This window comes from Phasianus colchicus, chromosome 21 (genome assembly GCF_987193195.1).
Source record: "Phasianus colchicus chromosome 21, bPhaCol1.hap1.1, whole genome shotgun sequence".
Classification (NCBI taxonomy): domain Eukaryota; kingdom Metazoa; phylum Chordata; class Aves; order Galliformes; family Phasianidae; genus Phasianus; species Phasianus colchicus.
Genome location: NC_143456.1, coordinates 7,316,128 through 7,341,712, shown reverse-complemented (window position 1 = coordinate 7,341,712; position 25,585 = coordinate 7,316,128). Strand labels below are relative to the sequence as shown.

General features: G+C 42.3%; 1 protein-coding gene across 2 annotated transcripts in view; it reads right to left on the bottom strand.

Moving 5' to 3' along the window:
- The window catches only part of PIGL (phosphatidylinositol glycan anchor biosynthesis class L), a 56,034-nt gene that overhangs the window by 18,006 nt on the left and 12,443 nt on the right, over positions 1-25,585 (bottom strand). For both annotated transcript variants that reach the window (XR_016459212.1, XM_031591628.2), the window contains exon 3: positions 1,127-1,217. Coding sequence is in view for 1 of the 2 variants with exons in the window: in XM_031591628.2 (XP_031447488.2) it covers positions 1,127-1,217 (91 nt within the window). In the remaining variant the exon portion in view is untranslated. The remainder of the gene's footprint in view (positions 1-1,126; positions 1,218-25,585) is intronic.

Below are 25,585 nucleotides of genomic sequence, written 5' to 3'. Positions count from 1 at the left end.
ATAATGCAAGTTCACAGGGCAGTTCATTACCACTGTTCCCATGAAGATGCTTCAGTGGCCACTGATGCTGCTGACACGTTCTGCTAGAATAATTTGTCCTCACTGCTGCCAAGGGAACTGCTGAGGGGAATGCAATGGGCCCTGCAACAGCACTCTCCATTACTACAGCTAAACCCTATAATACCAACAGCACAGCAGGGCAAGTACTAGTGATTGTGCACGTTTCTTGCTTCCCAATTCCCCACTCTTGATTTTTCAGCTCACGCTATATTAGTGCCAGACTCCTGCTTCCCCAGAACAAACAGCTTGAGTTTAATTTCCTCTGAGGCAAAGATCTAACCCTCTCTAACCATCTATAGAAAGTTCTGGAATCTCAGAGTTTCTACTGGGATTCTGATGCACTTGTCCTGGTGCCCAGGAGAGTCACAAAAATGCAATACAAATCCTGTTGTATTAGGAGCTTTCAGATTAGATTAAAACCTATCTATTCACTGGATCAAAAGGCACAAAAGGACTGCAGGAACACTGGATTTGTCTCTGTGCACAGCAATGTATTTCATGGAAAATTAGCCACAGAATCAATTCAATTGGATACATGTTGCTGTTTTTCATGCTCAGGGGGCATTCATGCTGCAGGAGCTACAGCTTCTTGTTTTGCACACTGCTGAAACACTTTAAAGTTTTTTGTGATTTTGCTGCTAATCAGTGTGTGACAATAACATGTGTGATCACAGCAAGGGTCAACAGAAAAGAACAGAGCATGTTTTGCCATGTTTGTTTTTTTTTTTCCTATTTGATGGAAAGAACTCTATTTCTAGGAACTCTGGTTTAATAACCTTCAATCCTGCCCTCACTAATCTAGCCTTCTAATACATACCTGCCAATGACCTTCAAACCTAAGCCTAAACCTCCGCCTAAATCCCAATCAGGCCCTTTTTAGCAATAAAACTTAGCAACACAGGATAAAACAATCATCTTAAAATATAAGAAACATTTGAGGAGTTACTAAAACAAAACTTCTCCACTGTTTATTTCCCACTGAGAAGCCAAGAAAGATCTCCAGATAGGAGTGGCCTAGAACACTAGCTCAAAAGCGCTGCCTACGTGGTAGGAAGTTTCACATTACCAGGTTGATGTTGTTGGCTTCTATATGCTTCAGAACGAAGGAGGCAAGGAGCTGTGTGTCCCATTCAACAGAAGGATGGTCTGGAAGATCCCTAAAAATGACAAGTGCAATTAGTCACTTCAATCCTGAAAAACTTTATAAGAACCATGCCAGAAAAGAGATTGAAATCAAGATATATTTATTTATTTGCCATATAAAACCACTAAACCTTACTTAGCATCTCAGAAGCTTATACATTGGGAAGTGGGGGTGGGGGGGAAAGATGGGGCTGGAAGGGAAACAGCAGTTCCAACACCCTCCTTTGCCAAGCTCTCCTTTTCTTCTGACCTCTATGGTAGACTTCGTGGCTGCTCTATTTAGAGCAGCACCTATTTTGTCCCATGATTCTTGTTCTCTATTTGTCCCATGCAAATTTCTCTCACTACACGTAAAGAAATAACTATCAAATATTTATTTAAAAGCTCTTTTGAAACTCATTTTCCCCAAAAGGCTTTCTAATTGTAATCTACTGGTGAATTACATACAAAAAATAACAAGCAAAAGTCTACTCTCATTTACAGAGGACTAAACCATTAACCTCAACCAAAGGACAACATAGTTGTAATTATATTGCGAGGATTTGATAGCAGTTCATCTGTTGTTTTTGTTGTTTTTTTTTGTTTTTTTTTTTTTTAAACTGCTTTGCATACTAACTCATCTGTGACAGAGAGCTCTCCCTAGGTATTTCTGATTGCAAGCTCCTAGGGACAGGGACTATGATCCAAATGCAAAATAACATCAGGAAGCCAACAGAATTATTCCATATTTATACAACTGACAGCTGAATTTGACCTCTCAGTAATTACGTATGAATGATGCCAAGAAAACATTGCTTGCAAAGTTAAAAAGGTTATTTGTAACAATAGCAAAACATGCAGCTGCTGAATACCAATGATGACATGTTCAACTGGTCCTTTTCTCAGACCTTTTCCGTCCTCTGATAGTGTGATAATTGCTATGAGGTGGTTGAGCAGAAAAGCAGCTTCACAGCCTTCCCACAGTCACACAGATTTCAGCTCAAACTGATCCAGCTGTGTGCTGCTGGGAGTAGGGGAGCCACTTCCCAACACTCCTCATGCCTCACTGACTCCCAGGACAGAAGGACTGTAACATCTGCAGCAAAACAGGACAGTGTCTCCCTGGCTCATTCTCAGCCCTGCTCTTCGTGAGAGATCTCCTGGCCACAAATCTTCCCACTGCTGTCAATAGCAGTTGTAGTAGAAGGTGGAACCTAAAGTACAAACTGAGCATTAGCATATTAACCATCCTATTTCATAGCTCTGTTCAGCACAGGCCAAAATAATGCGCTATTAGAAACCAGTACAATAAAAAAAAAGGCATTTCTACAGTAATACCCATTCTAGTCATGGTCCCTGGGTTGACATTACTGACAACAGAAATTTCTGTTTGCCATTCCCTCTCGTACAGACAGCATCTTTGCCTGATGTACTGAAGAATCTTTTCTGTGATGAAAATCAAATGCCTTTTGTACATCCGATGGCTGTCTCATCCAGTTAACAAACCTACAACTGATCTGCTCAAGACAAAAACTTTCCCATCTTCTGTCCAAAGATGAAGTGGCCCTGAAGGTATTGCAAGTCCCACCACAGTGCAGCAAACTTTAAACAGAGCACATTTTTAAAACATGCTTCAAAATATCCCAAGAACACTCACACTGAGAGGAGCCTAAGTCTAAGAGTGCCTCAGCTGCTTGAATGGCACCTTTGAGGTTATGTCAAGGCTTAATCTGATAATATTGGAGTGGTAAATCAGTCTAAAATGGATTCTCTGCTTCCACATAGAATGCAAATACCGTTGCCTATTTTGGACAGTGGATCAGTGGAGCTGTGGAGGAAGTCCCATTAAAGTAGGAGGAGTGCTCCAACAGCAAGAGGTCAGGAAAAAAAAAAAATAGGGCTTGGTATTTACAATGTCCAGGAGGCTGCTGGTGTCAGAGCTGCTGCACTCTATTGGGCTGTCTCCAAAAACGCTGCCGGGTAGTGGAGCAGGTTTTAACTAGTTCAGACAGATAAAGATCCTCCTCCTTCAATGGAAATGAACAGCTGGAGGCAAGGGTTTAAAATCCCTGGAAACAAAACAATCTGAAGGCATGAGCAAATTAACTCAGTGAACACCAAAGTGATTAGATGGGAATGTTCTGCAAGAAAAAAAGTCTGCTTCCACCCACTTACTGCTGCTCATTCACTCCCAGTAAGAAAAAAAACCCTTTTTCTCTGCATAATGTCATTCATCAAGCACCAAAGATAGAGAAGCCACTCCTGCAAAACCAGACACACATATACACAAGCACATTTACAACTCATTAATAGCTGTGATGGCCCACTGAGACATCCTTAGCTCAATCAGCAAACAGGAAAAGTGACACACGAATTAAATGACATGCCCAAAGTCACCCAGAGAAATCAGCAATAGGACTGCCAACACATCAACCTAAATCACTTCAGGATTATTATTTGTTTTTGCTATGAGTTTAATACTTTGTGAAGTCAAATATTTGGGTGTTATCATGATAGCACAGAGCGTGCTGAAAGCATGAGATCAATGGCTTTCTGCCTGTGCTCTGGAAATCAGTAACAGTCCTGCCCACGTAAGGATGAAACGTGACAAAGAAAACCAAGTTCATACACCCTGTATATACACAAGATGTTCTGTAGATACAAGAGATGTTCTTACAGGAGGCCTCTGCATGGTAGAAGCATACAAAGTTTGAGAACTGCCACGCTTCACAAAATCACCTACTTAGTACAGAACATTTCTCCTAATATTCTACATCAGTGCTCACCAAATCTGAAAGGTCCACTGACACCCTGGACTACTCAGGTAAGTTGCATTTGTTACGTTTTTTATTTTTAGGGCTTAGTATGAGAAACATTCAGCATTTCAACAGTTAATTCCACACTGCCTTTTTGGCTAAGGCTGATAATGCCCCTGAGCTCAAGGTCGGAGGGCTGAGATAAAGGACTATAAAGGAGTGAAAACTAGCACATTCCCTGGAGCAGACTGGAGCTTGTCCCAGGAAGAACCATTCCCCACGCTCTCCTCTCCCTGTCCTTTGCCCCAGAGAGTTCCTTGCTGCTGCTGTCAGTCACTGAAACAGACTGAGATATAAATCCTGCACTGGAGAGCCCTCCCAGGTCGCTGCTGGAGAGTGCCAGTGGGAAAGATAAAGAGGTTTGGTCACTTGGCTTCATTTCCACCAACCTATATAGCCTGGAAGTGATCTTTATGGGCATTCCATGGGACTGACGGCAAGCACAGGTGGCCACCAGGGAAAAATAGAGAGATGCATAGAAGAGGCAAAAAAATGTTTTTAATGAAATGAGGTTTCTCTCCAGAAATGTTTTATCAGCTGTTTTCAGTGAAAATTGTGCTGTGCACTGTACAGGGAATTTACAGCTGTGCCGAGGGATCTATAGACTGAAGGGAGAGAGAAATAGAGAATTATTCTGCAGTTGCAACACAGAGAAGTGCTGGTTTCTGCTGATTTCAGCAGACCGAGTCACAGGAAACACTGTACATTTGAAAACTCTACCTTTATCCACTCAAGGCAATGCCACCATCAGTAGGGGGAACCAGACAAGACGTCCGGTTTTCTCCCTCTCACCTCCTTTTTTCCTCTTTGCCAAACTAGGCTGGCACAGTGGGCGCTGGTATCTGCAGTCCCCTTCCCAAAGGTCTGCCTAGGAAACTCAATGCAGAGGGAGGCACAGCAAATCACGTGAGCAAGTTAAAGCAACATTCAACCTTGAGCAGATCTTGCCCAGCAGCCTTACAGCTGGCTGAATGAAAGCAATGTTAAAAATCTCTGCTCGATGCCAGCTCCTCTTCAGGCTGCCTCCTCTTGCCTGCTGTGGGCTGTGGAGCACAGCTCATCTTCTGCCTCAGCCTTGGCCATTAACACCCCGTGCATGTTGCCAATAATGCTGTCCTTGCCAGTAGCCTGGACAATTTTGTTCGGTCATCTTTCTAGGAATCTTTAGGCTGAAGAGAGCTACATTCCTGTCATTGGAAAGGTGTTTTTAGAAACTTAAACACCTTCACAGATCTGTACTGCCAAGTGACACCTTTCTTATATGATATACTGCTCCATCCCTGTCCAGTTTTCCACTGCTTATCCTCCACAGGTCTTTAGCAACAGCCAGTGCATTTGTAACATACAATCCTCTTTCAAAGTCTTCCATGGAATTCATTCTGTCCATGAACTAAGCTCTCATGACTACTCTGAAGGTTAAGTTAAATGAACAGTCTGTGCGACGTCCTCATGGCTTTGCAAAGACCAAAAGGCCTGTCCTGGAAGGGACACTTGCAGTGAGAGATCTGTCCCTCTTGTGAGCTATTGAACTGGGAATCTTCAGGCCCCTGGGTGCTCTGTGAAGCAGTGCCTCCCACTGTGTGGCAGCTTCCTGATGGGATCTGGCAAACACACACCTGTGCCTTGACATGAAGCCTCTGCAGGTGACCATGGAGAAGGGAGAGTAGCAGCAGCAGGATTCCTTCTGGAAAGTGCCTAGTTGTCCATTAATGCATTCTGAAAAGAAATCCTTCAAGGTACTACCATGATTTTCCATTCCACTACACACCAATGAAGTAAAGACAAAGGAGTTTTCTGATTTCTTATTGCCTTTTCATCCTGCAGCGTGACCTTAATTAGTCCAAGGCTAAGGACCAGGAAACATTTTTGCAGAAATTTCCTCTTCTTAGCCCTCCCCTCCCCAGTGAATGATTGTACATTAAGTCAGCATAAAGGTTGGGAGATGGATAGTGGATTACATAGGAAACAGGTGAATTGCTGTGCAATGGGTTCCCAGCTGAGAACAATGACCACAATGTGTTTGTTGAAACAAAGCATGCCCTTTGTATAGACTTAACTGTATAAAATGAACATCTGGGCAACTGAAACTGGATCAAAAAGCAGAAGATCCCACAGAACAAAATGACGTGAGCTCACAATTAGTGAAAAAGCTATGTGATGACTAGAGGCAAACAGTGACCTTTATATCATAGCATCAAAGTAATTGAACAAAAAAAAAAAAAGAGTAAACAAATTATTTCATGCTCTATAAAATAGAGCAGAGAATTTTTATTTTTAAGATAATGCTATGATAAGTTAAGACATGCTAGCCCCAGATCTTGAAGCAGAGCCTCTAAATCCTTACACTAATAACTATTTATCAATTTCTCCTCCTGTAATGAACAACAGGAGGGAAATACTGCTGTTTGGCTGCATGTACATCTCTGATTCAAATGAAAAGATCCCACTTAGACAAAAGACTGGCATCTTAAAGCATCATGTAAAACAGAGAACAGATGCTGTGTGCTTGTTGGAATGTAACAATCTACAATTTAGGAGAACAAGGGAATAAAGCAGGATACTAACAGTTGAAGACTGCAACATTTAGAAATAAAACACTTCAAATATTAAAAAAAAGCAGCATGGACTCATTCCTTTTCTCCTGCACAACTTCTGCAATGTGTAATGTTAGACCTACTTTCTACACATTTCAAAGGTAAGTTAAGAAAGTTTAGATGCCTAGAAGACAGGTTAAGTGCTGACCTTGCTAATGTGAGGCTGAAGTCATGCACTGAGAGCAAGTACATAAAGACAGGCAGCACTCTGCTCAGCTTCCTCCCAGCCCAGGCAAGCTGTGCATGCTCCTACAGCGGGCTGTACCTCTGCAGATGGATTCCAAGCACCTCCATTACTCCCCAGCAGTCAATGGCAATCGGGTGACTAGGGAACAAACTTTCTGACTTGGCCACAATCATGTGTTCTTGTTGGAGAAATAAGAATCCTTTGAGTTTAAATTCAAAGGAATTATCAGAGAATACAGGACTGCTTCTTTGCAAGCTCTATCCAAATATCCCTGTATTCATTTTTTTTTTTTAAATGAATTATTGATGATTTCTCAGCAGAGTTTAATGTCTATTCACAGAGATGACACAATTGCTTATCATAATTTGAAATCTGGTATTCATTTGACGTCTGTGCCTCAGTGCCTTGTTGATAAATTACAGCACAAAGCTCTGTAGGAACAAGTTCATATTCAGTGCCTTTAATCAAAAACAATTGATGGTACCTTTCAAGAACAGAAATGCATAGAAACGACAGTGGCTAAAGCTAGTTTTAAGAAGTAACTTTAAAAATCTGCTTTTCAGAGGGCATCGAGCCTAGATATGAAAGGACAGGAAACAACATTCAGCTCAACTAATTGTGAATTAACCTGATACAGTCCCAGCTTTCCTATCTCCTACTTTCCAGTTCTGTGAAAAGGAAATATTAATATGTTCACACTTATTTACCTAAGTTTGAGAACTTTCTAAGGGAAGCGTTATGGCCCCAAACATACAAAAGGCTGCAACAAGCTCCAAAATGCAGATTTGGTGAACTGTTCTGTCTGTGGTACAAAGGAACTCTGCAATAAGGACAATGTCTTCTAGAGCAGTTAGGACTTCCTTAGGGACTGGTGCCAAACAGAGAATGAAGTCCCAAATCAGATGTCATCACAAATTACTTTGCTTTCAGCTGCAAATACAAGTAATACTCCTTGGAACATTTCCTTCCTAGCAGAAACACAGTAAGATTTAAAGTTTAAAATTCCCTAGACACTCCAGTGCACATAAGAAACATGAATTATTTGGGCCAAATGCTATTCCAACAACGGAGACCCTGCTTGCCAAACCACGTGATAAGAATTTGGGTGTCTCACCTACTGCAAGGTGTCACAGTGCAACACTGCAACTAAGGAACTTGCCTTCCACAGGGCCATGCTGCTGGAGAGAATGAGTTCTGTCTACAGCTCCTTGTCCGATCCCACACGGCAAATCACACGTGGTAAACATGCATGTAAGAAAGGATCAATGCTTTGCTGCAAACACATGACCTGCTAGAGGAGAAACATGACTTGGGAGTCTTGTGCAATTGTCACACTCAGTGCGTGACACTCGTGTTCTAACTGCTGCTTGAACGTGCTCAGGAACTTTGTAGTCATCGTTACTGATTGACCAACTGCCCAAGGCACTGAGCACCAAACAGCTCAGCTTTGAATTCAGCTGCCAGAGAAAGGAGAGGCCTCTAGTTCAGTTGTTTCAGTCTATGCTGAGAAGCCCCATCTTCAGCAGTAATCTGGAGTGTGTTAGTTACAAGAATAATGAGGTGCCACGGGGTGTATCAGGAAGCCTGGTAACACTGACTATAACAAAAAGTCAAGTTCAAGACCCCTTTCACCCTTGAGCTGCACGCTATGTTTTAAGCCACATTCCCAATTTTCACCTACGTATGAGTTGCTTTTGTCTTTGAACATCCACTGCATGCCAAACTAAGGCCATTTACAGCCCTTTTCCCCTGATAGCAGTGATGAGAGCAGGATATACTACACACACCTGTACTGAATGGGGTGCACCTACCCCACAGCAGGGGCACATTTTCACCCACTCACTGCTGAGTGTGGCTCCTGCACAACTGGCAGTTTGCAGTACTGCAGGCTCACCAGCAGCAGCTTGCCAAGTACTGGGCAAGAAGCCTCCCTTTCATTTTATAGAAGCTGGATTTCTGCATGATCCGTTGGGGGTCATTAGAGAGTTCACTGAAAACATCAGTCAGAGGCCAGACTTAGTAGTCTCAGGAGAGCTGGGGCTGCCATGCTGAATTATGAGTCAGCACTTCCTCCTCTGGCCCACTGAAATGTGGTTTGGGCAGCAGACAATAGCGCAGTGTGAAATGCAGTCCATTCCACTCACGTCTTGGAGAGGCACGTAGATCATTAAAGTTCCTACCTAGTTCAGAAAAACATCCCAAACAACAACAACAAAAAAAATCACCAATGTTTTTCTGAACATTCGTTGGTGAAGTGCATTTCTGGCACTTGTCCCAGATGACTGACAAATAACATCTCTCAGCATTATCTGGTAAACTCATCTGTACGCTTCTAATAAAAGAAACAACTTCAGACACTCAGATGTCCAGCATCCTGGAGCACATTGCCAGGCAAGGACATACACAAAGCAGCTCTTTGGTTCTGTGCCCTCCTAAGAGCAAAATGATGTGATGGAAGCACTCAGCAGAAAGCTACAGCAGCCATGGACTACAGCAGTCAGTAGCCTTTGGCTAATTTGCTCCATGTTCCCAGAACCATCTGTTCTTGTCTGTATCTCCCATCTGGGAGGTGATAAACTGATCTGAAACCAAACAGGATGGACTCATCCCAACACCCAGCTCTTTGGACCCATTGATTTACCACTTCAGCATGTCTGTGCCCACTCTGCTATTTCTGACAATAACAGAGAAGAACACAGCACATTCTCCCCAAATCACCACCTGTACTGTAAGAAATGAGCATCGCAAGGTATGGAATCACCAGTTAGCTCTAGAACAGCTCATAGCAGTGCTCACGTCCTCATCCTTGTCTTTGCCATAGTGCCTAGGAATTAATCTGGAGCCTGAGAGTCTAAGATGTCCTGACTGAGAACAAAAGACCCAGGAACCCTACAATTCAAAACTTATGTTTTACATTTGAAATATGAACCACCAGGAATATAAGGACTACGAGGGACAGACCACAGGACTTCACTCTTCCCTTCCTCATTTCTTTTGTTTTGCAAAATGCTTTGAAAGAAGAACAGAGCAGCATGGCACAGCTTGGGACAGGGAGCATTAATCCACGCACTGAGTAGCCAACTCCAACCACCAAGAAGCTGCCTGCACAAATCCAGGCACTGCTGGTTCAAGGGCAGACCCCCAGTTTCAGAATGCTGGGAAGGAGGGCTCACTCTCCTGGCAGAGCTGCAGGAAGCAGACAGGTGGAGTAGGGATCCAGTGTGTTCTTTCTAGCCAGGATTTAACTACAGCACTGGCACATGAAGTTCTTGACACACATCATAATGCGCCCAGTGGAAAGGGTACAAAGCCAAGGGAAGGAACAGAAAGTCTCCCTGCAGCAAAATCCTTCAGAGGCAAATGGCTGAAACACCCCAACACGTAGGTGCCATTTCATCACAACATTAATAGTGAATCCATTTGCTCTTGGTATAAGAAATACATTGTGTTGTATAGCCAAGAACTGCAGTCTTGGTCCTGCCTCAGGTAAGTCAAACAGAACATTGATGTTGGCTTAATGGCACGGGCTGGACTCTCTTAAACAAGGAAAGCTGAAAGTATAACCACCTTTACTGAAACTATGGGCCTTGATCTAGTCCATACAACAAGCAAAGCAGTCAGAAACCTCTAGAGGAAATCTACAGCCAAATCAGTCTCTCAGCCACTTCAGTTAATCATCTAGGAAAACAAACGTGGAATAGTTACTTTATGGACATTTATTTCTCATGCCAAAACTCATGTAACTGCAACTTCAGCAGAGATCTCAATGGGACGATGGCCTGATTCCAAATGCAGCTTCCCATGTCACAACATGTCAGCTTCCCAATATCAATCCCAACCAAAAAGAGGTTTCCTGAATCCCCAGGCTCCCCTTTGACCTAAGCAATGATAATGGAGCATTTTTTCTTGAAATCCTGGTGTAACCACGCTATATAACACTGAGGATACTTGGAGCTGTCTACTTAGGTGCTAATTTTGTTACAGCCATCAATTCGCTTCCTTTTATAAGACAGCTTGTACCTGGAAGTTAAACATCTAATTGCGAGCTCGATCCCACAAACTTTACAGACATGCAAAGATTCTACTCATGCAAACTGCAGGCACTGTCTTGCCAGCCGCACTCATGTGCATGCCCCAATTAAACGATTACATGAGCAAGCTCTCAGCCAGTCCCTTCTCTTTCCCTGGAATTGCTGAATACCCGCACTGCAGCCAGGCCAGAAACTATGCTCGGAACTCAATTTGCAGCAGCTAAGTGGGACTCGGCAACAATGAACAAAACCAGCACAATGCGATGACCTTTATCATTTGGCCTTCCTCTCCTCCTCGCTCGGACTCCATGCAAGCATTACACAACAGCTTTGCTATAGCAACGGCTCCGTGACCGGCAGTAACCCCGGCCGTGCTGCACGCCGTGCAGCCGCTGAACTTTGGCCCAGTCTCGGGAGCGAGCCTCCCACCCGCCTGGCACTGCGCGCCGGCCTGTTTACGCAGCTCGCAAGTGGGAGGCTCCTGGCAGCCTCCCTGCAGCCAGCAGGATTTCTAGGACCAGGCCAACATTGCCAAAGGCCTGAAATGATTAACTCTTGGGAGCTGGGCTCCAGCGGTGACTGCAAAGGGCCCGGAGAAAGGAAGCTGCCCAGCGGGAGCAGTGCTTTTCCCGCAGCACTGAGCGCCGCAAAGACACTCAGCGAGGGGTGATGGTAAGGAAACTTAAAAGCTTTAAAGGAGGGAACAGTATCTTTTCTTCTTAATAAGTCACAGATGAGCAAGGATAATGAGCCGGGAACACAGTAATACCCTACTGAGCACTGCATGCCAGGAAATGCACGTACCTGCATCGTATGGGGGTGCAGGAAACCACTGGTGTGGAACTGGGATTGGGCAGTGGCCAAGTCCTGACCTCTGCTGCACGTAAACCAATACCAGAAGGCACAGAGTTCCTTGGAGACAACAAAGCTGTGCTCTGCAAACACCTTATTAAAACAGTTGTTAGAATCTCACGGCACAATCCTGTAACAAAAGGCTGCAGATAACCAACCAGCCACACCACCACTGTGCAAACAGCACCAATACTTCAGCACATCATTTATTTTCACACATTAACTGACGCTCATTAACTAAACCCCTTACAAGTCTGGTACAGGGCAGTAAGCACTCAATAACCTCCACGTTTTCTAACGAGTAACTCAAGAGCTCAGGCAGCTCTCCCTTGAGAGCCTGAGGCCACAGAGCTGAGTGGGAGCAGGGCCTAGGTTGGAGCAGGAGTCCCCACACAGCAAAGCTGCAACACCCACGCTCACTCCAGGAATACATTTTATTGCCTGGGGCAAATAACAACCCATTTTTCAACAGGCTCTGCAGAAGCTCATGTCTTCCTGTGTACTCAGATTGCACAGAAAATCTCTTAATCGCCAGCTGCAAATTAACCACTGCTACACCAATACCATAGGAGCTACTTAAAGTACCCCTAAAAGCCTGTCAACGGTCAGCATGCTGTCCTCTGCATCACCTACTTGTATTCTGGGCTGCAGTGATAAGACACAGCCCTGGATGACTGTTTCTCTCAATATTCTTGACTGCTTTGCCTTGTGTTCTCATTATCCAGGACTAATCTGGTCCTGAAATACAGCATTCTCCAGTAAAACCTGGTTATTCCCAGTAAGAGGTTGTATGGATTTCTCTCCTTTGCTATGATGACCAATTCACTACAACAAGAGTGGACTTTGGAGACACAGCACTGAAAAGCAGGAACACCTTGGCAGTAGAACCCTCTCTAACAGCTACAGCTAAATATGAATGTTTCATTAAAAACATAGGAAGGAAATTTGTAAGATCTTAAACACTGCAAAACTGAATCTTATGCTGCAATTCAGTCTTATCTTTGCAGAAAGAGGATCATTCTCCACCCTTTACAGTAAGGCTGACTGAATTCTCTCACTGTCATGATGAGTTCTGCACGTATTCAACCCCCTTAGCACATGTTCTGCAAACCCTTCAGCTCAGACCAAACCACTGGCTGCCAATGCTTCATCTTGCAATATCATATAATATTTTTTTCCAAGGCAAATGATAAAGCAGCCTTGGCAGCCCATCATATGGCTATTTACGAGAACAAGAGAAATGCCAAGTATTTGACTTATGAAACAGAAATAGTGGAAGAAAACATTTATAGCAGTGCTACTGTTTAAGACCATAATTTATTACAGATGTGACCCTTCCTTCTAATACAAAGAACTAATCTCACTAATGTTGTGTAATGACACGAACTAGAAAGGACTCAATGAAAAAATATATCCAGCCTAAATAGTGAATTGCCATCTTCCATTTCCTGCCATTTTGTACTCCAAAATGAGCACAAGTTTTGATTTTTCAAGCATTATTTGCCAGACTTTTCAGTGCTCATAAGACCTACAGACTGATTTACAGGAAAACGTTTTCCATCGTCTGAAAACAGACTGAATATTTCTAGTACAATTCAGTTAAATATTAACTATTGAAGAAGAGAAAATGCACATCACTCAGCCAAGATTTGTCAGGCTTACAGTCACAGAAACTGTAAAGAATGTGCATGAAGGGAAGGCTATGTAAACAATTGAATGACTGCAATGCAAATAATAACTGCAGAGAATTAGACTGCAGCACTGAAATGAGAGAGCACTGAAATTACTGTGCAAGGAGTATGGCAGAGTGAGAGTTAATACATGACTTGTTAGAAGAGGGGGCATGACTTGGCATGGAATCATAGCCAAACTGCTTGCATTTCACGCTTCAGTTGGTACAGAAGGATCAGAAAACAAAATCTTCAACCCAAGTCTACTTTGGTTTCCTACACTGCAGTCTAAAATAGATTTTTCTTCCTTTTAATCAAATCTGACTGAAGAAGTTACAGCAGGGAAAGATGCTCAAAGGTGTGCAGAGAAGAATTCATTTCCCACATTTCTGATAACTTGTACGATAAAGCTGAGGTTATGGATCATAACTCACTAATCTGCAAAATACCTTTTTTCCTAATGCGTCCTGTGAGTCTGTGACAAACAAAAACATGCACACTTCCTATTTACTTCAAGTTCTGCTTTTCCCTTTTAAAAAAAGGTGCTGTTGCATCATTGAAACAATCATGTTTTTCACAGACAGTTGTGCAAACACTCAAAGTGGCTTTAGTATCTCCTCCAAGACAACAGTCAAACTCCGTGAGCAAACCAGTAAATCCCATCCCACTCCTTTGACATTATTTTAGGTATCTTTTGTACTATTGTTTTCTTTATAAAGAAAACATCTGTGTCTTCTTAACAACTTATCAGCATTACTGACCTCCTAACAGGATACCTAGTTTTATTCATAGTTGTTTCATACTGGAAATTCTGCATTGCTGGCACTCTTTATTGGTCCTTTGGATTCTCTCAAAATTCCTATTTGTTGATGGAACCACATTAAATTTACTTTCAGCAACTGTTCCTTTAAGGACCTTATTCTTTTGATTAGTTTGCTCTAATCTGAAGAACTGCTCCCATCAATTTCTACTTCAAGCTTACATTGGAACAGAAAAACTTTTTAATTTCATGTATACTGATTGAACGAAGGCCGAAGGGAATAAAACCATTTAGCTTCCACGTGAGTACAAAAGAAAGGCTTCCTTGGCAATATAATCACAGCGCACAGATCTAAGAGGAAATGAAGTACAGGGATTTAAAAAGATTAGACTTTACTTCCCCCATTTCCTTTTTTTATGATAGTTAGGGCTCTCCTTCATTCACTGCTTCCAGTCTAACAGCATACAATGAGAAAACTCTTACCAGACAGGAACTGGGAGTGTTACAGAAAGATGTTTAATTGGATTGGAATGTGTCAATGAGTTTTTTCACCACAGGTCCACCATTCTTATTCTGCCCACCTGCAGCTCTGACCCCTTCCTGAAACTGATTAAAGTAGTAAGCAGTGCCTGTAGCCCCAAATAGTATTTTCTGTTTCTGGCATGTTAGCAAGGTTATGGGCAAGCACATACTATATTGTTGAGGATCTTTGTGTGGTCCCATACAGCCTGATTTGAACAATCTGATCCATCTTGGTTGTTGCTGTCGAGGAGACCCAAACAATACTTCAGCTATTACAAGAGCTTGTTTGTACAAAGAACTGAGGTTCTGATCCATCACATCACCTTTCCAACAACTGCATAAAGCTGCAGAACAGAAGGGTGAGACATTTAATGCTACTGTACCCAAACACTATCAATACTCTGCCTTGTGGCTGGCAATACCCAAGGGCAGTGAGGAGCTCACTTAGCTGTACTGGTAACACCGTGGTTGACCCGGGTGAGAAAAACCCTGGATCAGAGTGACTAAATCATCATAAGCAGGAGGAGACCATTGCAACACATGGCAGAGCTAATTAAAGTAGGTTACTTCACTAAACGCACTTACTCAAACTCCAGCGTATCACGTTCATAACCTTGTCTTTGTCTTGAATGCTTATTCGCCTAAGTAACTTATAAACATTTACTATGTGCCATTGATTTTACACCTTTATTGCTTACAGACTCTCTAGGTTTTCACTGGCAGCAGCCAGGTTATAAACACCTACTGTCATCATGTCACAATTCTAGGATCTCTTCCGATGGTTTGTTAGTTACAAGGCACGAGGTGAAGCACATGTTTTACCTATTAACTTAAAGCACGTTCAAATCTCCTAACATTAGAAGGCCATCTTTGTCTGTACAATAATGCAGCTGTGGACATTACCCTTGTAACAATCACCCCAAATGCTCAGTGGAGATGCTTTACACGTTGTAATAAATAGAATCAATACAGGCTAGAGTTAACTGCGCTGTCATGAATAAAGCACTCCAATGGATACTTTTGGCTACTGTTCAACGGGGATTTGATCACTGCTATTGCTATGCAAACTGCATTTTAAACGGCACATCTCATTTCTGCCTCCTGTTATTACAAATAAATCCTAAAACTACTCAAATTGAAAAAGCTGCACGTTTCTGTTTTTTCCCTTTGTGCTGTGTGACAGAGCTACGTTCCAGAAAACACACAATTGCTGCAGAACCACAGGTATTGCTGTAGAACCATTACACTGGGTTGGGCTGTGGGAGACAGGTGCTACACAAAAACTCCAACACATCTTTAAAAGTTAACTTCAAATCACTTGAATTTCATTCATGCATTTTTCCAGCCCCAGAGCGCACCTCCTTCTGCATGCTGCACAATGAACTTTCATGCAGTTGACTCCTGTCCCCTTACTTGGCTTTGCAGTGTATGTATCCCTTAAAGGATCTCACAAAATTACTTTCAAATTTCTCAACATGGCCACCTCTCCTTTGCCATCCCAAACAGACAAAGGTTGTTTCAGTTCACTGCCAAGGCACCGAAGCATGCACAGATCTCAGCTGATTGCAGAGCCCAGTAACGCCCTGAGGCAGGAGAGACTGTCAACACAGCTGTCCTTGTGTGCTAAGGCAAATGTCCTGCTGGGCAATCTCCGAATCAAAATGGAAACACGTCTTCTGAAACGCATTAAGGGCAAGGACAAGGATTGTAAATAGGCCAGGCAGGAAGAAAAAAGAAAATAAAATTTACAAGGTATTATTAGAAGTGTTTCTATTGGGTTGTTAGGAAGTACCTTGACCCTGATAATGTTTGGACAGCTTAAATATTCTTAAGTATTTTATTTCTCTTTTTACCTGTTGCTATCAGGAGTGTATCTGACTGACCATCTTCCGTGCCTGTCTTGCTTTAGACACAAAATACCAGAAAGAATATGTAAAAAGCTCTTAATGAAGAGAGGTGCAGAGATCTACGTGCTAATGGCATAATGAGTTCTTGCAGGACAGCCTTGCTGCAGCAGCACAGGGCAGCTGGGCACCCAGCTGTGCTAACACAGCAGAGGGGGGCACTCACAGGAGCGAAAAAGATGAGCAAGGAATGCTTTCATAATAACGTGCCACTGTCAGACGTTTTGCTGAATACAAGCCACTCTCCTTTTGAGATGGAGCAGACATTATGAATGTTGCTATATGGCAACGATGGGACTTGGAGAAGACAGAAGACCCAGCACCGCTGCAGCCAAAGGCAAACGTTCTGTTCCATACTGGAGATTTGCTCACAGACTTGTCTCACATGCCAAACTCAACAGCAGAAGCAAACTGGAGCAGTGCTGTTGCCCAGTTTTTGTCCACAACCATCAAACATGACTATCTCCTAAATTTAAATCCTGAGGGTTAAACATACCCAAATACATTACTGTTAATGAAGATCATTTTAAGGCCAACCTAATCTGGGCTACGTTGTTTAAACATCAAGTTCTAAAGGTTTACTCTAATCTCTCTCTTTTTTCCTTTTAATTACTTTTCTGGTCATCTGTGGCTTAGAAAATGATTGATTCAGTAGATATCTACTCCCACATCTGGGCTTTCTTTAAACAAAGTCACAAAAATGATGAATCTTCCCCAGCATAATGCTTCATTGCTTCCATGACCATGCTTTTGGTATTTAATCATAGCTAGAGGATCACACACTCAAATCTCAGCATGTACAGTTCACAGTATAAGCCAAAAATCATTTTAAGTTGAAGGCTTGCCCAGACGTCTAATATCTTATCACAAAAATCTGAAATTTTCTTTTTCTCTGAGTCACTGAGCAAAAATTTACTTCATGGAACATTTGTAGGGAAAAGAAAGAAAAACAGCCAGTGTGAATCGATCTCTAAAAGCAGAGAAAAAGACTGGCAAAAAGAGCATGGCAGCTCCTAGCTTGTCTCTCTCTATCAGGCTGCTCACAAGGCCAGCAATCATCTGTGACACTGCACAAGTGCCTTACAGGCAGACTCCAACAACAACATGATAAGTGCAAAACACAGCAATGAGCCTCGCTGATGATGTTCTACTTTTCACTTACAAGGAAATTCACAAACACTGGGATTAATCCAGCAGCACACAGCCAAAATTCCAACCTACCTGTGTGTGCAATGTGGGACAATTTAGATGCACACATTTCAAAGAAGTGATTTAGTGTTCCCCCCCCCCCCAAGACCACTAAGCATAGAATTTAAGCTTTCTTTTATTAGTAAGCAGGGAGCGTTGTATTTTTCTCCACTAGGCAAATTCTCATTCACAGTTTGTGCAGTTTTGAGTTGAGATAGAAGCTGGAGTTAAAATTATATTAGAACTTGTAGAAATAGATGGAAAACCTTACAAAAAGTTAATATTTGTCAGCGACTTTTAAAGCTAGCTGGGACCACTGTGGTCATAATTCTCACTCAATATGTTACGTAACAGCTCAACAGACCTCAGCCAACAAAACTTCTCTACATGCAGATTCTCCTGTATCATTATTGGGTCATTTCATAGATTCAGCTCAAGCATTTTAAATATCCCATTATTAGGCTCATTTTCCACATTTGTCATCCCTCTGATGACTGTTCCCCAAGTATCTTCCAAACATCAACATCTAATTTTGAGACACAGACTTTAGATTAAGATTTACAAGGCAATATTGGGGGTAGGTGGATGGGTAGACCAGGCAATCTTAGAGGACTTTTCCAACCTTAATGATTCTGCGATTCTATGCAGAACCAGAACAAGAGACTCCCAAACAACCTGCAAAGAGGCCCTACCATTTCCCTACCCCTTTTACCTCTGCTCCCTCTAACTTCTGTTTTCTCTTGCTCTCATGATCTCATTCACATTCATAGTTACAGCACTACCCTGGGAGACCATGTTTAACTGCCTATCTGCAATTATTCCCTAAGAGCTTCTCAGTGTCACTTCATATAGTCAGTGTGCCCAGGGGAAATACAGATGCACAGTGAAGAGATTTGTTCAAGAGCGACAGTGCAAAACATCCATTGAGCTAAGCTTGGCTTAAAATAAAGGAATCTCGGCTCTCATTTCCATGTTCAGGTTACTGAAAACACTACCACAAGCAAACGTGCATAATAATCACTTCAACCCCTTCATCTGTTTAAGTGCTCGTGGGTGCTGATGAAGAAGAGAAAACAGCTTCAAGATGCAGCATCAGCAGATTGGACAGGTACTTCCTGCAGCCATGAAGTTCATTTTGCTGGTGAGATAAAGAACTGATATCCCTGCATCTTTCTTCAGGTTCTGCTGAGAAGGCAAAAAACAGCCATTGGTCTTTACTTTTCCACTGCTGAACTGAAGCACGTGAACTCACTCATATGGATTCAGTATTTGCCCTTGAACTGGTGCGAGCTGCACTTGGCACTCTGCTCTTAGATCAATATATAACCCAGGAGTAATCTTATCTGTTAGGAACAGGGATATTGGGGGGAGGAGCACAGCCTCTAGAGGTGAGGAGAGCAGCTCTTCTAAATGTTAATGAGTTAAGAATAGAAAGGTCAAATGCCTGCCTTATCAGAAGGCCCCGTGTGCAAACAGGCACCAAGCTACAGCCATCAAAGCACAAGCTGGGTACAAATGTCAGGAGTTGGTTACTGCAGCTGCAAGCAGCAAAGGCAGAATGGTGGAACTAGAAAACCTCCCCAGCCATTTCTAGCTAATATACGTCATGGGGAAAGTCCAACTGCAAAGACTGGTCGGAGATTGCTCAGGTATTACAGCTGCTGTGGAGCCAGGCAACGCTTTTAAGTGGTGTGAAGGTGCTAAAAAGGGTTCTGTGAAAGGATATAGTGAGTATCAATAGAATGAGCCAGCGTAGAAGTGTGTATCAAAATGCATCGTACATCAAACATCCTGTGCTGGCAAAGCATTACACTCTTGCAAGAGCAATCTGGTGCATCTGTTCTCTTGGAATGAGAATACGAGACAAAAAGTCCTTCCCTACCTCCTTGTAGATACACAGAGCACTAAACATAGCAGAAGCTGTCTGAGAACTCTGTATGGAGGGTCTACACAGCTTCAGCTCTGCCCTACAATTCCTCTTTAAGCATAATGCACAAAGGATTGGGGTGGAATAAGAGATGAGACAGCGCAGGAAAAAAAAAATATATCTCCCTTAAATACCAAAACATTTTTAGCCCTGTTCTAATTAATCCTCTTATTGACATCCAGGAAAGAGGCTAAAAGTTGTATCACACTGGATGATAATCTTCTTGCAGATGCAAGCAATCAGTTTGAAGCAACAACAGAATATACCAAAAAGCACCAGCGTGTGTGTTATTCTGCTGTGAGTAATACTGTGTGAGACCTGTATCTACAGTTTACCAGTGCTTTCATCTTTACCCGCAGTGAGTTTTCACCAAAATCAACACCAAGGCAATCCCCACTCTCAGAACAGATCTGCAACAAGCAGCCGTGTTTAAGAGCACTGTTCCCTCTCTCCCAGTGCAGGGGGTGCCCCAAGAGATGGCTACCTGGGTTTGGAAAACAGACACAGGATAGCTACCTGGCACTGTTCCCTCCTTACTGCAGAACAAAGAGCAACATTCTAGTCTGCCTGTTCCCAGCTGTAAACAACTATCAAAGGATAGGGTTAATTACTGGTTAAAACACTAAGCGGGAATAACAACTACAAATAATGCAAGGCTAAATGTATTTTATCCTACAAAAGGGATAAACAAAGTGCTCCTGGCTCAGAAATCATATTCTAACCATTAAGTAGCTAGTTTAATTGGTAAAAGATTACATTGAAAAACAAAAAAGAAACACGCTCATATGAAGCCACTGTTCACTGAAAGACAATTTTGGTTTAGAGCTCTCATGTTTGCTCCACAGAGCAACTACTCTGCAGTTAACTGCACTAGCCTCTAACCCCAGCCATAGGAGAGAACATCATAACCTACTTAAATTTGCAGACTGCATCCTTTATGCAGCAGAGCTCCCAAATGGGCACAAATGGCTTATTTCATACACCAGCATTACTTGGCATCTGTTTATCCTGCAGTCTCCTGCAAGCATCTGTTCATTCGCTGACATAGATGCTCTGCTCTTCTGCATTACCAGCCTCATTTTCAGCCCAGAAACTTCAGAGTTTATTAATTTGAAAGAGCACAAATGCACAGCAGCATTTTTTATACAGATGGTATTAATGAGTGCTATTAACAATTGCTGTTTCAACTCAGAAGCTACCGTATTTTCAGTGATAGCTCCAATATGCTAACAATTTGGGGGGGGAGAAAAAGCCTCTGTAAATAAAGAGGATTTTACGCTTGTTATTCACAGTAGGAACAACCAAACTTCTTTATCCTGAGTCACATCCCAGAAGCTTCACATAACTGACAGCCTCTGAGAGCTTTCCTCTAGCAGCCCATCTTCAGCAGGACCTGGATCACGCTGCACTGACTGTGCAGGAGCACACAGAAGATAAACAGCCCAGAAATTCCCTTTCATCTGATGTTTCTTGAGCTGAGAGCTGAATTCAACTTAGTTCAATCTAGACAGGAAAGAACACGATCCAATCCTTCCAGCAACTTAGTGACATTTTCTGAGCAGCTACAAATTTGAATGGAGGAATTCTCCATCCTTGAATGAAGCTGTGGAGATTCTCCTACAATCCCTTTCTGCCTTCATTACACAGAAGGCACTGTTCTAACGCTGTGTCAACGCAGATCTCTGCGGTGTGTACGTGCCTGCCTGCTGCAAGTCCTCCCCATGCCTCCCAGTCTGACGTGTGCTGTCATTTTCTTGGCTCTCACTCACAGATGCCAGCAGTGGAAGAATACAATGGTATTACAGAAGGACCAACTTTTCTCAACCCTGTGTAACATTTGCACATTTCAAAAGATGACTGTATGAGCACACTTCCTGCAGCCAGAAGCGTTTAAAGATTCAAAAGCACTGAACAACTAAAATATACAGCCTTGCACAACACTAAAAGCATGCTCAGAAGAGACAGCATGCAATTTTCTGACCTTTAGTATTTCCACGCTATCATTATTTTGAGGTATTCTGCTCTTTGGTTTTAAGCTAAGAATGGCATTTTAAATTTTACCATAATAAACTTTCTCTACAGGCTTCGCATTTTCATTATTCTGTCTATGCAAGCCACAAGGTTATTTTTCCTCCCTGAATGTCCAATCTGCAGGGAACGGTTGTGAAACTCCATTATTTCCAGGAATTGCTGGCAATCTACTGCTGCCTGTTCTCAGTATTGCCCATATTTTCCTTGTTCAGCTTTAAAAGCCAAACTTGGTTTGCAAAAATGTCTGGCCTTCTCAATGCCAGGACTGAATAAAGACTAGAACAGGACAGAATTAGATGTTTCTACTACACTGAAAAGCCATTAAATCACATTAAAGTTCATAAAACTACAAGAATATAAAACTGGAAATAGATTTTGGCTTTACTGTTACTCAGAAATTTTTTGTAGACTTACAAATAGCTTTTCCAAGCTCCATCTTACCTGATGCCTATCATCAAAACAAAATAGATCTTCTGAAGTTATAAGCTCTTAGATTTTGATTATTCAGTAAGATCAACATAATTGTAAAGAGAGGCAGCCTGAGTTCTCCAACATGTATGATGTCTGCTTCAATAAGCAGAAGTAAACAACACTGACATCTATTCTCAGCCACCCAGAGAGAAAAATCACAGAATCACAGAATTGTAGGGATTGGAAGAGACCTCCAGAGATCATTGGGTCCAACCCTGATGCACTCCAAGGTTTTCATGGTCAAGAAAGTCCTAAGATCTGAAAAAGATTTCAGATGATCTTGCATCAGCCACGATCTGAAAGTTTTAATAGAAAATTCCCCATCTAAATGTGATCTATGTCATTGTGATCTCTGCCACATGTTGCAATCGCTTCAGAGAAAACAAGGGAATTACTCCAGATTTACTTCGGCAGATGAGGATCAGAAACTGGCTGCACTCAAGCAGTAAACCAACAACAGTAAAAACTGTAAGAACAATCAGCTGCAGATTGTCTAAAAGCAGTCAAGATCTCTGTGATTCTGAAGCACTTCAGTGACAGAAAAGATTCCACCCCTATTATTTTTCATCTCCAAAATATCTTGGTCTTCTTTACGTGCTTCTGAGGCACTCCTGGCAGACTCGGTTCTGAAAACAAGCCTGACAAATTCACAATTTCTTGAGCTCCCCCCATAGCTAAATATCCTTGATTTCAATTTGGGAAAGCCGTAACACATGAAGCGATGTCTGAGGCCTGCTTTCTGGGAAGAGGAAATCGACCATACACGATGTCAACCGAGTTCACTCCTAAATGCAAACCACATTGGGCTGTCGAGCATGATAATAAAAACCCGCTGACCTAGTTTCCTGCAGAACAAAATCCTCTGTCTTCCCTCCTCCCATTCCAAACCTAAATCTGATCTCCCTTCTTTGGAGAAAGAAATTAACCCTTCGGCTAGAAAGGAAAACTCTAATGATGAGCTTTAACACTTACGCAGCATTGCACATCACAACAATAACTGGGCTATCCCCATAGCTTTGTGAAAAAACAGCATTACAAAAGGGTGAAAGTGAGACATGCACAACTTAAAACATCTCTTCCTCCAAAGAGATTTTGAAGTGTGAAACTCCATGCTTTAACCATTGCTTGGTAACCCTTTTCTATGTATTCTCTATGCAAGTATAAAACCTTCAATCATGATGTGGCAAGAGTAACACACAGCTGAGCTTTCTGAAGAACTGCTCCATCAAACCACTCAAAAAAAAAGTCTATTGTTCTCAAATTCTGCAATGTCAACATGCAAGTCATTTTCTGGTAGATGAGAGTTGATTATATTCGCTCCAAGTGTTTGGCAAAAGCATTCACTTTTAATGGCTTCACTTCCTCGGTGATGCAATGTTTCATTTAAAGGGATGCCTGGGGGAACTTCAGAATGGACACAGAATGCAAAAAATAACAGGGCATGTCAGAACAAACTCAGCCAAGAAAATACAGATGGGAATTCTCCTGTAGGATGCAAAAAGGCAGCAGTGGATCATACTCCTACAAAGCAGCATCTCACTGCAGTCAGCCAGAAGTGTTTGCAGAGCCTCAGACTGCTGAGACCACCTTCACCAATCCACAGTGCAACTTCAGTCAACTGAAGCTTTCAATCATCTGTCAAATAGGGCTTTATTTTTGGAAAGAACAGAGATAAAAAAGAACGCTTTGCTTAACTGCTAAACAGCTTTACAAGCAGTCTTTTACAATGAGGTGGCAAAAGCACAACCTGCAAGTGAAACTGCTAACAGAGCTCTGTGCTGCAGCCAGCACTTTCATCATCATTACAAGCAAGAAGGCCATGCTGGAAATAGTTTCTTTATACATTGCTCCTCCAGGAACTGAGATACTTTTGCCTGCACCCAAACAGTATATGAACCTCCAGGACCTGAAACCACTCCATCATCACATGGTCCATTGGCACCTGCAAGGTACAGCAGCTGTCTCCTGACAAACTATCAGTCTCTGTAAGGAGAAGTTCGGAAGGCTCTGTTTTGTAAAGGAAGAAGATACACCTTCATTTAGTAGCAGACCACTGGAAAAAAAGACTGGAAAGTGAGAACTAATAAGCATCCTAGCAGTACCGTTTCACCTATGAAGTCGCTCTCTCACTTGGTCTAACTGCAGGGAAGCTGTTAGAGAGGACAGGCTTACAGAGCACTTAGCGTGGTGCAATGAACTAATGCTGTACCCTTCAGGCAGTTTGAGAGTAAAACAAACAAAGAAACCAGAATAAATTGGTCTGCAGAAGTTGTCACAACTACGTCTGTTTTCTGATGCTGCATTTTCACAGGTAGATACCATAACAGTTTCTGCTCCAAATGAGGAAGAAAAAACTCGGAGTTCTCATGGAGTCATTACTAACATGGGTCAGGGTCAGAAATGTCGTGATGGAAAAAGAGCATCTTATTCATCATCACAGATCCCCAGGGGGTTTTGAGTTGTACATGCTTATTTTTTATTGACAAAAACAAGTTTTAGCTTCTATTGTCTTACAGAGGAAGAGCAGCCTGAATTCAATTCTGGATCACACATCATCTGCAATTCGATCCAAATCCTATCCACGCAACTTTTATTACTGGGAGGATGTCAGAGGCAAAAGACACAGCTGGATATTCAGATCCCAGACTGAGTTCTGCTGTGTTGGCAGTTAGACAAACCAGCTTTTGATTTGTATGTAAACAGAGCCAATCTGAACTGGAAAGTCATTAAGAGGAAACATATTTTACACAACGCCTATTGTACAGTTGCTTTTCCAACTTTCCCTATCCTAACTTTTTTTTTTTTTTGAAGACAACTTTGTCTTCTGTTGTCAACTGTTTCAATGCCAATTTCTGGTCTTACTGAAGTGAATGGCCAATTCCTACTCATACTGATGGGACCAAAAGGTGGTTCTGAGGAAAGAAGGAAACAAATCCAAGTTTCTACAGCTCCAGTTCCACCATCTATGCAGAAAAATTGACTTGATGGAGACCCAAGCACACGTTGTATTAAAGCAAAGAATTTGTAAGTCTGCACAAACAGAAGTATTCTCACAAAAACCCACTGAGCTTCTACAGCACCTCCAGTCCAAACATTGCTATTCCTATGAAAAATGACATTTTGATCAAGATGTAACTAATGCTTTTTTGCAAATCTTTTTTTCTGTTTTCACACCATCTTTAACATAAAGAGAGCCAGAAAGGTTCAACCAAACGCCCTGAAATTTTTAGGGCAGGGGGAAATAGCATAGAACTTCCCTCACACCAACATCCCAGAGGCCCCAGTATTGAGGACATCCTTTTTCTGCAGCTCAGCAACTCAACCCTTGAGTCTATCACAGAAGAGGATGCTTCCCACCCATCCCTCAGGCACTACACACACTACTTCTCAAGCTCTCTTACTGGCTGCCAGCGTAGGAGATGCCTTCTGACTTCAATGGGATTTTGAAAC